The 13413-nt window shown below is 34.3% G+C and overlaps 3 protein-coding genes across 3 annotated transcripts; 1 reads left to right on the forward strand and 2 right to left on the reverse strand.

The window, feature by feature from the left end:
- Positions 1–1209: 1209 nt before the first annotated feature.
- On the forward strand, positions 1210–6059 carry LOC136822256 (AP-3 complex subunit sigma-2-like). Its single transcript, XM_067078495.1, has 6 exons — positions 1210–1315; positions 2124–2215; positions 2595–2706; positions 3061–3132; positions 3689–3796; positions 5084–6059. Exons 1-6 carry the CDS (start codon positions 1247–1249, stop codon positions 5210–5212), a joined length of 582 nt encoding a protein of 193 aa, XP_066934596.1. The 5' UTR covers positions 1210–1246; the 3' UTR covers positions 5213–6059.
- Positions 6060–6114: 55 nt separating this feature from the next.
- On the reverse strand, positions 6115–9304 carry LOC136822257 (transmembrane protein 220-like). Its single transcript, XM_067078496.1, has 4 exons — positions 9248–9304; positions 8741–8870; positions 8360–8431; positions 6115–6955 (listed from the first exon to the last, which is right to left on the reverse strand). The coding sequence occupies exons 2-4, from the start codon at positions 8815–8817 to the stop codon at positions 6808–6810; spliced, it is 297 nt and encodes a 98-aa protein (XP_066934597.1). The 5' UTR covers positions 8818–8870; positions 9248–9304; the 3' UTR covers positions 6115–6807.
- A 3623-nt stretch (positions 9305–12927) lies between these two features.
- LOC136822283 (gamma-glutamylcyclotransferase-like) lies at positions 12928–13413 on the reverse strand. Its single transcript, XM_067078521.1, has one exon. The coding sequence runs from the start codon at positions 13411–13413 to the stop codon at positions 12928–12930; it is 486 nt and encodes a 161-aa protein (XP_066934622.1).

Raw genomic sequence — 13413 nt, forward strand, 5'->3', positions numbered from 1 at the left:
TTAAACACAGAGCGTGCAGAGGTCGACAGTGGAAATCCAGCAAAGCAGCGGAAAAGCTTTCCGACTCTCCAGCTCTACCTGCTGACCGTAAATCAGATGACAGGAACCAAATGATGACATCACATCTCCTATTATTGGACTTGCAAAATTATGACAAATGGTCTTTGGAATTTGATCATTTATATTAATATTAATATATACAGTTCTTGTTGGAATTGATCAAACTATTTTTCACGCAGTTCCGGACGCAGATTGTGTTTTTCTAATCTTTTCTAACCTTGGCGCACATTTTGACTGAATGATGGAATGGAATGAATGGCGATAACAGTTTATAGATATCTCTTATCAGACTTGCAGAAAGCGGGCTGCCGTCAAGTTACACAACATGCACACTCTCGTCACAACTTGCACAGCCATAACAAACAGATCAATCTGGTCTTCATTTAACATTGTTTTAAAGTTTAAAAAACACTGCCAGTAGTGCTTGGCACTGCTTGGCACAGAAGAGAGGACTCCCAGTTGAAATTAATTGCTACATCGCTGCCCTGTTGAATTTATTTATTATGGTTGTGTGTTTATTCTGCCAAGGCGGTAAATCAATCGGCCAAATTCATAGACCAATCAAAAGCGAGTTTAAAGCAAAACGGGGGAAAAATGAGCTTCCCCGCATAGTTATGAATTTTAAGTTTTGCTTTCGATTATCATTTGCGACCAGCAAAGTCTTCAAGATGGTTGTGTGCATGTTGTGTAACTTGATGGTACTAAACTACAAAATTTATTTACCCAGACTGGAGGGGCCATCCATATAGTACGTACACAGTGAAGGGGGGAGAGGGGGTTTAGCAAAAGCGTACATCTATTAAACAAAGTCATTTCTATTGTTCTCTGCGTACAAGGGGGGAGGGGGTGTCAAATATTTGGAAAATCTTTGCGTACATACTATATGGACAATGCTAAAGAGAAGTATACTTTGAGCTTCTCGTGGGGGGGGGGTTGGAGGAGCTCTCAGGCTTGTTTTACATAATTTTAAATCAAGTTATCAAATGTTTCACATTTTGTACATTATTCAACATATTTAGTCTACTCTGTTTCAGTGCATCTCTTACATCTGTTTAACCCACTTATTAAAGCTATCTAGCTAAGCTCTATAGGCTGACCTTCCAGCCTCGGCTGGTTTATTCTGATTTAAATTCTTTATATTTCATAGAAACATTACAAATAAAAAAATAACAAATAACAAATAATAATGATAAAAGCAATATTGGTGTTCAATAATCATGGGAAACCAAGATTGAGCAAGTTCTTTACTCATTATGTAAGTCAATTATTGCAATTACCATATAATAAATTTTCGCTGGGATTACATTTCGCGGATGAGGGGTTTCTTGATTTTTTGTAGAATAAGCTTAACAAACCTTAAAGCTTAACTAAGGCTCCAGTAAAGCGGATCAGCGTGAAGGTGAAAAGGGCCAAAACCCCTTGAAATAAAACTTTATTTACATTTTATTGCAAACAAGTATATTGAGTGAGAGGACTACTTGACCTTCAGCGTAAACAAAAAATAAAGAACGATAAAGATAGACAACTTAGGGGTTTGCAAATAAAATTAAGATTTATAGCGGGAATGACACCCAAATCCACGAAATTCAATCGGCGCCAAAATTTATCCTGTCATAAAGTAGCCACAAGACAGCAAAAATGTAGACCCGTTAATCTGGATTAACTTACAAAATCAACTGTACTTAACTTAGCCTTAGCCTCTTCGCAATAAGGATAAGTATTGGAAGGAAGTTCCACTAACAAGACAAGTCTTTTGCAATTTTATTTTTGACTGAAAAAACTCCCAAAATCTCATATAAATTAAGAAGAGGAAATTTATTTATTCTTGATATTCATGACGTAATCTTTTATACGGAAACACGTGAAAAACACCGGGCGTTTACCACCAGTTATATTGTTTAAATTCACAACTGGTGGCAAACGCCCGGTGTTTTTCGGGTGTTTCCGTATAAAAGATTACGTCATGAATATCATGAATTTATTCAGAAAAAGCTCCTTTGTTTATGTTATAACTCATGGAATGAATGGCTACTTTTAAATTAAAGGTCTTGATGTTTATTTAGAGTGAAGAAGTTCAACAGCAGATCATTCGTGAATCATTTCACTTGGTTTCAAGGAGAGATGACAATGTTTGCAACTTTTTGGAAGGTGGCACGTAAGTTGAAACTTTGTAAATATATTTTTTTGGAAAAAAGGCTCAACTATGCTTAGCAATATTTTGGAATCATTATTATTAACCTTAGCATATCAAATTATGCTTGTGATATGCTAAGGTTAAAATTGGGCGATTAAAGATACTATTTATTTTTCAGTGTAAATACTTGATAAAACATCTTGAAATGACCGGAAAAATTAACCTTCCCAAGTACACAACCTATGATCAATGACAAAAGCCCACTGATTGATATGCTTAAAATATGCTTATTTTTCACCCAATAATAGTGTCCACATACTTTTAAAAAGAATTAAGATTTTTATGCTCGTCTCTAGAATTTTACTTAAAAATTGACATTTTTATTATCTTTTATTTACAGGGCACTGGGTGGAGCTGACTCTCGATTGATATACCGACACTATGCAACTCTATATTTTGTTTTCTGTGTTGACTCATCTGAAAGCGAATTAGGAATTTTAGATTTAATTCAGGTATGATTTTGACTGTGGTGCAGAAACCTGACTTTTGACACCCACTGACCTAAAATATGTCACCAAACTTTCAATTATTTTTAGGGTACTTTTCTTGATAAGTTTCGCAAATTTCCTGTAATTCCCACTATTACAGATATTGTATTTGGACAATTCAGGAGACATTGAAACCCCTGGCCTGGCCATGCTTGTTTATAAGGTTTATTCTTAAACCCCCGTGTTACATTTAAAAAATACGAAAAAAATGGTGTTCTAGTATATATTGATATCACGACAAAAAAAAAATACGAAAAAAGATGCGAGACAAGTGAAGTGTTCTTTAGTATATTTTTTGCCTTTTCTTTTAATCTGCAGGTTTTTGTAGAGACGTTAGACAAATGTTTTGAGAATGTTTGTGAATTAGATTTGATCTTCCACGTTGATAAGGTATGGGATTGATACTTTTTTATTTTAACTAGAAATTAGGCCTCAAATTTCCCATCATAACTCTTAAGGACTAAGGTGACACAAATAGCTCTCAATTCTATAAAGAATTACTGTTATGACCATGCTGCTAAATGGCTATAAAATCAGATCTTTTGATTGACATTACTTGGATTTCTCTTAAGACTGCTATTAAGTTTTGATTTTCTTCAATTTTTCTCGATCGATTTTCTATTATTCATCACACCCCCTTCTCACAAAACCACTGAGGGGTCCCACTGGAAAAATTGGCCAAAACAATAGTCTCAGGTGGAAAATTATCCTCAATTTTTGTCCTCGCTGCAAAATATTATGCTATTCCCCCCATCCGCACTGGATTTCTAACTTAAAAACAAATATGGGAATATCGATCCCCATTGAGTTTCGGTCCGTTAATTTTACCGCCATTGGTTGAAACAATCCTACCGGGTCTGTGTTTCATCAAATCCTGGATTTCTGCTTGCTCTGAAGTTTGACTTTTATATATTCATTCATTTTTCTTCTTTTTTTGTCACCTCAGGTCCAATATATTTTACAAGAGATCGTGATGGGTGGTATGGTCTTAGAAACAAACATGACAGAAATTCTAACGCACATCGAAGCACAAAATAAAATCGAAAAACAAGAGGTATGTGGGAGAGTTTTATTGTTTCCTTTTTTGTTCTGAATGGGTGGTTTGTTGTTGTTGTTGTTGTGTGAGTAGAGACTGGGTGATTCTTTGTCGATACCAGGACCCATTACCTGTGAAATAGGCTTTATAATTGAAAATTAAATGAGAATTCTTAAAGAAAGAAGGTCTCCTCTGGCTCAAAGTTGGAAGCATGACCTTTTAAGAGATTTTTTTTGGTGTTGCAAGGAAGAAAATACAAGATGAGCTAAGGCAAGGTATGGTAATAGCATGGGTTATAAAGAAAATTGAAAAGTTTATAGAAAGAAAATGAGAAAAAAATTTTCATACAAGAAACAAGATATTAAGCATTTGGACAGAGAACTTAGGAAAGACTTTCAAAATAAGCTTTTCAATGTTCTTTCTTTTTGTAGGGACCTACTGATTGGGAATTTTTCATCGGGAAAACAATATGACCTCAGAAAAACATGTGAACATCACTGAGACTCATATGACGGACCATACTCTTTACTTTAAACATACAAAAGACATACATTTATCATTCACTCATGCCTATTTACTATACAAAACCAAGTTAATTTATAGTTTTGTTCTCGATGCGATTTTTATATATTATTTAATACAGAGTTTATTTTTTATACATACTAATTTATTTTTGATACAAATTGTACAAATTGTACAGTAATTCGAAATGTTCACCAATAAGCTTAATTTAAAGGACACCATATAACATATCCCCAAACATTTGTTTATGCTCTGGTGATGAGAAAAACCTTTTTCCTTTATGGCTCTTCATCTTGTTTCCTCGTGATATAGTTTCTTGGGACTTCAAAACCAGCTTTTGCTGGCAAAGTTGGGGAAAATTTTCTAGGGAACATTAAAAGTGGTAAGATCATTTTGGCACTGAGACACTTGGAAAGTCAATTTAAAGTTCCTTATTGACAAGACCTGATTGTACCATCTGATAGAGCTTGAAAAGTAGTTCTCCGGAATAGGGTCATTTGTCTCATTTGGTCGACTAAGGAGAATAAAAATATACTTTTTGACAAAAAAATACTTTTAGCAGATGCGTCTCGAAGAGTTAATAGGGTTTACATGGCAACGTATTAATATATTTGAGTTTGAAATTCTGCTGACTCAGCAGAAAAGACCAAAAACAACGAGTCTGCAAATATCTTAGCCATGGAAATCTGCACATGACACACATGTAAGGGTTTGAACTATGAACGTTGAGGTTTAGATTTTTAAATTCCTTTTTAAGCAAGATTTCTTTTCTTTCAACCTTAGGGTGGTATATCAGCAAACACGACGAAAGCTCTCAACGCTGTAAAAAACATGAGCCCGAATTTACCGAACCTTCCGAAGAATATCAATCTGCCGAACATCTCATTACCTAATATTTCATTCAATCGATAGAAAGTGGGATTGCTTTGATTGTCGTTCATTTTGAAGCCAAGAGAAAAGCATTTTTATCATCAATCACAGTACAAACACTAAAAAAAATGATCAGAAAAAACAAACTAATTTGGTTTCCGGTATTATCATATCATTTTGATCGTAAAATTGGCTGTTTTATTTTTAGAATGTTCAGAACTGTAGTCCATTTTTCGTCTGAGATCATAAAAACGCTGCCTTGACCATAGGTTATAAGGTGAACCTAAGCCACAGAATTTGGTTCCGCCTAAGTTAAGTTAGATTATTATTCTGTTTTAAAACGATAAAAAAATTAGATTCGATAAGTTCAAGTTTCAAAAAATGAGGCAACTAAGTATGTTGATAAAGTCTCTTTTTTCAAAGTGTTTACAGGTAGGTAGTAGATTCATGGTGACAATTTTTGATCGATTTTTATTTTAAATTATTAGCATTATCTCAATTTCACATACACATAATTTAGTACACGTTTTTTTATAAGAATGGTGTTTTTTCATTTCATTGTGGATATCCTTAACTTTTTGGGAAAAACCATCCTAAAATATTCTTACGGTATATTCTAAGGTTAAAATCCGACCCAGCCTAATTCTAGCATGTAGTATATACCTTGAGCAAAAATATGGCATTTTTGTGAAAGTTTTTAACATTGCTTGAAAATAATTGGCAATTTACAGGTAAAATGCTCTAAAAATCGGCATTTTTTGGTTCAGTTGCCAAATTTCATAATGGTGTAATTTTATCATGAATATTCTTATAAAAAAGCGTGTATTGTGTAGAAAAACAGGTCTTGTACCAGAATTTCTGAGGGAAATGTGTTTGTTGTTACTAATGAATTTTGTATAAATTTCTTATTTTTTTGGTAAAATATACTAAAAATTAAAAAAAAAAATACTTTACAATCTTGTTAACTGCACTAAATGCAAAATAAGGACTGGATTCGAGTTCAGGGGATTCGAACGAAGACAACCTTAATTGTATTGGCTGTACTCGCTGATAAATTCGAGCTCGATCCCCTATGTGTTTATAATCAAATATAATCATAAATACTGTTATCAATCTTTGCCACGCTTTATTTTGAGAGAGGGTTGGGTGCGAGTGTTTGGACAGAATTTGAATTGAATCACAATTTTAATCTTGTTGAATTTTATTCAGGGGTGGAATAGTATCAAATAAAATTGAAGATGGTGGTTATTTTGAGATAGACTTCAGAACTCCATGCCGGTCAGACCATTTTCCATGCTTTTTAGCGTTCGGTTATCAGACGCCGCCCTTCCTGAAATCACTAAAGTTTAGGTAACGGAATCAGCCTTTTTGAAAAATACTAGAAAAGAGTGTCCTTTTTATCACTCCCCCCGGACACTGTCTTGCCTTTCTCAAAATATTGTCTCATGGTTGATAAGATCAGTGTTGATAAGTGTATTACACCAAAATATTTCTGAGAGTCTACGATTGATTGCTAAGTTTTAAACCTAATGACTATTCCTTCAGCTGTTCCAGTCAATACTAAAAGTTGCTGAAATTTTAGTTTGTGTTTGTTTCATTTAGCAACTTTCCTTCAAGAACATTGTCATCCACAGACCTCATGTCACCCATCGTTGCAGAATTCCTTTACAATTATCCGGTAATGTCGATTGGTCGATATTTCCGTATAGAAAGAAAGTGCAAAACAGCGGAACTGCCACACCGGACATGATAATAAACCATTCATATAATAACAAGTTGTTTATGCTGAAAAGATGAATTGAGAAAAAATTTGTTTTGAGTTAGAGCCTAAAAGCCATATTTATCATTTGGGTCATTAAAATCTAACCTCGGTTTTAACTTTTAAGCCCAACTTTATTAGCGTCAGGCTCAAATCTACAACCTTGACAATTAGGATTTGTTACTCGAGAGTACCTAAACCTGGCAAATCCTTTGCAAAAAGCCAATCAGCCCTTTTGTTATACCTCATCGGGGAAAAAATGTCGGGGGAAAGTTTTGAGGGGGTGACGAAATCTTTCCCCGACGAAATATTTCCCCGACATTTCATCACCCGACCAAAACTTGTAGCCAATTTTTTTATCCCCGACTAAAACATTTACCCGAAATTCCTCGCGAAATTCTATAATACCGCAACTAAATTCAAATCTAATTTTTTACATCTTTATTTACCGAAATTAGTGCTTTAAACGTCGAATTACAAGATACATTTTCGAGCTAGTGAAGGAAACCATTTCTTTTGGACAGTTTAGTCGGGTGAAAGTGACAAATTTGAAATTTTGGTCGGGGAAAAGTGACGAATATGCCTCTAGGTGACGAAATTTTTCCCCGAAGAAAAAAAACCCGACTAAAATTAACTAAAACTCCGACATTTTTTTCCCCAATAATAAGGTATACCAAATAAAGAAAACGACTTCTTTTGCTCCCCGGTGAATACGTTTTTTTTGTAAGCATTGCATTACTTATAGGCATATCTGGGCTCGCGGATATGGCAAAAATTTATGCATAGGTTAAGCATCACCTTACGAAAAAATGTATTTTGGCTGTTTTTAGCTGTGATTTTACGGATTTTCGGCATTTTTTAGCCTTGTCAAGCTGTCGAGAGCTTCAGCTAAGTAACTCCGAGCCTGTTTTCAAATTTTGGTAGGTTTATAAAAAAACATGTATTAACCTCTGTGGAATTTCATAAGGGACCAGTACCCAACATAAAAAGTGTTTGACAAAAAAATGGAGGAATCTTTTACCCATTTGAACGTTGTTCGATTCCCTGCTACGACCAAAACATTCCCTTATCCTTAAAAGGAAGGATATAGTTAGAAACTTAAAAACAAACCCTAATTCTTGCATTGAAACCGAGGTTAGATACCAGCCAGACGGCTTGAAAAAGATAGCTGTCTTTTAAATGAAACCTGGTATTCCGAAAAGTTTTATATTTGAAACATTCTGAGCTTATACACCTTTGAACTCAATCATTATACTAAAAGTTGCATATATTATAGAAAGCTAGGCTCCTGGCATACTCTAACAGCTCAGTGCTGCCATAGTACCTGTGGTTGTAGAAGTCTGTAAAAAAATGCAATTCTGACTATTAAAAAGCACGATACAATGCATTCGGAAAAAAGTTTTTCTGTAAAAAAGAAAAAAAACTTTTACTTCTCGTGATATATGGACACAGATAGTATGATTGCCAACCAAAGTTGAACCAAAATCACTCCCGAAAGTTCTCTAAAATTGAAGATCGATAAAAATGATTATTTTGACGTGGAAATATCAATATCCCAAAATTAGCAAATTAGCAAATTACAAATTCTGACACATTTCTAGGATGGATCAATTCAAGTTTTCAAAAACGAAAAACGAAAATGAAAAATTAAGAAGTAAAAAAAGAAGCTTTTTTCCTCGTCAATTTATACTTTTCTGAAATTTTTAACCTCGCACGCCGATTTAAAATCTGTATTCAGTTTTAATATCTTTTGGACCAGAAGTTACAGCCCTCTAAAAATAATAGTGCCGAATTCAGCATTTCAACATTACCTTCCTTCCTCGTTATGCAAAATATTTGATGATTTATCAATCACGTGACTGTAAAACATGATGACGTAAGCAAGCATTGCTAAGCAACAAACAAAATGTACGGCAACGAAAATTCTCCATAATCTTTTACCTGTATAAAAAGATGACAGTTTATGATTATTTTGTTATTATCACTCAACCCTGTTGAATGGTTGCCGAAATTCGGTTGGACAGTGAGACATGGGTGTTTAAATAGTAGTAGTACTTCCAGTAGCTTTGTAGCTGTGTCTTGAGTTGAGCAACATTGAGGAGACAAAGAGATTTGGATTCGACAGTTTCTCTCTTACCAAGTTGGCAAACATATATTTTGGTATAATTATATATCTACCAAAATAAAAATGATGTAAAAATGAAATTTTGGCACAGAGGTCAAGAATCATGTCAGGAATGACCAGAAAATCATTTTAGCGTCGTTTAAAAATGTTAACTTGTCAGCTCTAGTGAAGAAAAACCGGGAAATAAACTAACCTTGAAGGGAAGATGAAATGACGATTGAAAACGAAACAGCACCAGTGATTCCATAGAGTAACTGAAAAATTATATTTTTGCTCATAAAATCTGCATCTGGGACTGTAGATTTTGGCAGGATTCGAATAAAGATACACGTGTTTTTATTAGAGCTCATCCAAAATTTTTGAAGTCTTCGGATTTTCTTAACTTTTTGAGTTTTAAGCCTAAAAATGTTCCTAACATATACTTATTTTCACCATTTTGTGAGTATTTTTGTCACGCATTTTCCTCAGAAAATGGGTGTTTTAGAGTCCAAAATGCCTTAAAATGTTTTTAACTTCATGTTTTTAATATTTTTGCCATCGACGCATATGTTCTTATATAGTTTGTTCTTATAAAGATACATGTAGCCCTTTTGAGCTCGATGGGAGATTTCGAAAAGAATTGGAGAATAAAGATGGAAAATAGAGAAGAAAATCAACTTCTTGGTGAGCAGGGCTATCGATGAAAACAACTACATTGGAGTATCTTTAACTCGAACCTCTATAACACGAATGTCTCCTTAACTCAAACAACTTTTATCGTCCCTTCAGTTAAAAACTTTACTCCATAACTCGAAATGAAAACTGCATAAAAAGAATATTTAGAAATATGAATCATACCATCCAAACAGCTGGGTCAGGATCGTTTGCCTGAAATTTGAAAAAGAATGGTAAAGATTTAAAACATTAGTCAAAGGTGAAATCTTGAAATTCAGGGCGCAGTTGGAATAGTACACTAAATAGTAGGGGGGAATTTGTTCGTTTTTTTGAGGTCGCTCGATTTTTTTAGTCAAAGCACTTGTTAAACATTTTTGGAAAGCTAAGGGGTAGGGGAATCAAAATAACTTGGGTGCCAATTTTGTTTCGGACACTTTGGTGTGATTTTCGGACAAATACGACGGTCTCGGGCAAAAATCATAGGGTGAAAAATTAATGAAAATTTCAGCTTGAGAAAACGGAGACCTGTTGTATATTTTTGGAAAGCTCTCAAAAAATTAAGATTAGTGATATATTGCGAGTATAGGCGATTTCAGTACCTAACTCGAGATATTGAGCTTCCAAAAGCGTAAAAACTGGACAAAACAGCTGTTTCTGGCTGAAAAACACTGAAAAACACTGTTTTTAAGGATTAATATCTCGAGTTAGGTAAAGAAATCACCTATACTATAGATAAACGTTGTGTGTCAGCTGGGAAGACTCACTCAAAGATCTTCAACAGTAAAATGAGAGAGGGGTTTAGAAAAAGCAAAACTCAATGGATGGATACCTGTAAACCCATGGCTACCATAAAAAATATTCCCATAATGCAATTCAAAATTCTCCAAAACAAGATCTTCCTCGATGAATTATGATTTTGTAAGCAGGGTGTCGTTGAGGTATTGCTTTTATCCATTTTATTAGGTAATAAAGATTCTAAATGGATTTTAAATTCGTAATCGATATAAAAACATTCCAAATTTAACTCAAGGAAGTATTTCAAGAATTTGAAGATACAATGACTGAATTCCAAGCTAAAAGAGCGTAAATCATAGCTCCGACTGGGGTTCTAGGCCCCCCCCCCCGCCAAATTTAGGTCCCCCCCTGAGAACAAGGTCCCCCCAGCCTGATAAAATTTTAGGTCCCAGTATAGGGAAAATATTTTATGGCATTCACAAAGCTCTATTTACATGTGTGTGCACTTTTAGAGAATGCCATAGAATGTCTTCATTTTTGCATTTTAAGGATCAGATCAAACTTTGCATGAAAACATAAAGGTTTAGAGAAATTAAAAACCAACAGTAAAGAAAAATATTTAGGAAGTGTTATTTAGCCCCCAGAGTTACATAAACTAATGCAGCCCCCCCCAAGATAGAGCTCCCCCGCCTGTCGGGAAAAACAAGCAGCTCCCACCTCTTATATGGCTAAATTTAGGTGTAGCTCCCCCCGCTCAGGCGGGGGGGGGGGGGTGCGAACCATATAAATCTAAAAAAACAGAGTAAAAAAGCCAAAACACCTCAATTTCGCCCAAAGTGCTGAAACATGAAGAACAACCGAAATTCAGCAAATATTATCTATCAATACGATAAACAAAATTGTATGAATACAATTTTTTGAATTCTGAAAGTAAAAGAATCAATAAATTAATCAGTTAGCGGTGATACGCAATTCATTCAGTATTCAATTCATGTCAATGCTAAAAACTAAAATCATTTTGGTTTTTTGTGGAGTTTACAAAAGACTTTTCCCAAACACACAATTTTCATTATAGATTGACATGATTAGGGCATCAACGTGTCTGAAACCAAAATCTAGTTTAAGTCAAAATAGATGTTTATATATTATGAAAATATCAAAAATGTAATACATACGAAAGCATCAAATTAAAAACTAAGCAATAAAGATACTTTTAATTCGTGCGTGGATAAAGCTGTATTTACATTGTAAACATAAAAATGTGATATAGGGTTTATAACAAGGCGGTCAATGTTGGATGTTAGGATGGATTTGATCAGCGGGAAACAATAGGTCAATATTGATTCAGGAAATAAGGTTTATCGACCTCGTCACCAGGGCTCCAACACATCATTCTTACATAATAGAACAATCTGTTTACATCTTATGGTCCTTAAAAGGAACTTTGATTTCACGCATTTCGTGAAGGATGTACCGGGTGACCCACGAAAAAGTCCGGACGGTTTTCGTTGGCTAGGGTCTGAAATAAAAGTAATATAAACTTAATCTTTTTTTTTTAAGATAGAGGATGCTCCAACTTAAACTTTGAGCTATTACTTTTTAAATTTGGTTCAGTGGTTCTTCATTTATGAGCTTTTAAAGTCAAAATTCAATTATCGGAAAGTGCAAAAACACGTCAAAAATGAGGTATCAAATTATAATTGTTTTTTTATCTTTAACATTGTGTTATTCGAGTGTGCTGATGTTTTACGACCTTGTTGATTAGTGTTGTAGTTAATTTAAAGTTTGTAAAATAATAAATTAACAACGAAGTAGATTTATATAAATTTATTGTAAATATTTTCATCAAAAATATTTTGCAAATAGGCAAAATTTGCCTCTTTATGAAAATGTCGCGTCTTATGAAAGAACAGAGAGTGTGGGTTTGCCTGGAATATGCTAGAAAGTGTATGGTGGTGGTTCTTTTCTGAACGAACAACTTGTTAATATAAATTCTGTGAAAGTAAAGAATCTAAAAAAAGTTTTAAAATTGAATAAAAATATCTAACATGCTCTTTTCTAACGATTAAACGACCTTGATTGATTGATTGATAATAAAACAATTTGATACCTCTTTTTTGACATAATTTCGCTCTTTCCGAAAAGTGAATTTTGACTTTAAAAGCTCATAAGTAGGGAACTTGTCGGTCAATTTTAAAAAGTAATAGCTCAAACTTTAAGTTAGAATATCTACTTTCTACATATTAAAATATCAAGCACTTTGAGACATTTGTTCGGCCTCGAGACGCCGAAAACTGTCCGAACTTTTTCGTGGGTCACCCGGTATTTTACCCCGAAATTACACCCAGTCTTCTTTTTACAGGAAATTTTAAATGCAGACTGCACACTCAACACACATCATCGTTCATCGATAAGACATCACAGCCTTTCAAAATATGATGGAGATAATCAAAGAGAAATTTAACCTAAGGGAGATAACGAGCCTCATTTCTTGCAAGGTGCATCTACACACCAACAAGTAAAAGTCTTTTCAATCCAATCCACATAATCGTTCGGTAAAATATCACGTCCTTTCAAAATATGTTGGAGATAATCGAAGCCAACTTTACAAATATTATCATCAGTTTTATCCTTCAATGCGATGTAAGTGACGGCTTTTACTACAGAACCGTCCGACAATTCGACATTTACCGTTTTTCTCTCATACATTTTATTCCGGACACCTTCATATTTGTCTAGTGCAAACAGACCCTTTTCCGTACACCGATATAAGGCCCCATACACACAGTGGCCTTTCGTTTCAATTATATTTGCAGCAGCTGTTCCATTTCTGAGTACTTTATGTAACTTTAGTTCGTAATTGGACAGTTTTGCACATTTCCGTTCTGTAAAATATACTTTTCGGTCCGTCATTCTATCCGCGTTCATGTTTGAGCCAAAAGCAAAATAATAGACTTCATCTGTTGCCAT

This window comes from Clytia hemisphaerica, unplaced genomic scaffold (genome assembly GCF_902728285.1).
Source record: "Clytia hemisphaerica strain Z4C2 unplaced genomic scaffold, Clytia hemisphaerica genome assembly, whole genome shotgun sequence".
Taxonomy (NCBI): domain Eukaryota; kingdom Metazoa; phylum Cnidaria; class Hydrozoa; order Leptothecata; family Clytiidae; genus Clytia; species Clytia hemisphaerica.

Excerpts from the sequence above, each read along its gene's own strand:
- LOC136822283 (XM_067078521.1), bottom strand. The coding sequence starts at position 13,413 with ATGGCAACAGATGAAGTCTATTATTTTGCTTTTGGCTCAAACATGAAC.
- LOC136822256 (XM_067078495.1), top strand. The coding sequence starts at position 1,247 with ATGATAAAAGCAATATTGGTGTTCAATAATCATGGGAAACCAAGATTG. Across the intron at positions 2,216-2,594 it reads AACTTTTTGGAAGGTGGCAC|GGCACTGGGTGGAGCTGACT; the intron begins GTAAGTTGAAAC and ends TTTTATTTACAG. Across the intron at positions 2,707-3,060 it reads GAATTTTAGATTTAATTCAG|GTTTTTGTAGAGACGTTAGA; the intron begins GTATGATTTTGA and ends TTTAATCTGCAG.
- LOC136822257 (XM_067078496.1), bottom strand. The coding sequence starts at position 8,817 with ATGCTTGCTTACGTCATCATGTTTTACAGTCACGTGATTGATAAATCA. Across the intron at positions 8,432-8,740 it reads TTGCATAACGAGGAAGGAAG|AGAACTTTCGGGAGTGATTT; the intron begins GTAATGTTGAAA and ends CTTCAATTTTAG. Across the intron at positions 6,956-8,359 it reads GTGTCCATATATCACGAGAA|CATAAACAACTTGTTATTAT; the intron begins GTAAAAGTTTTT and ends TCATCTTTTCAG.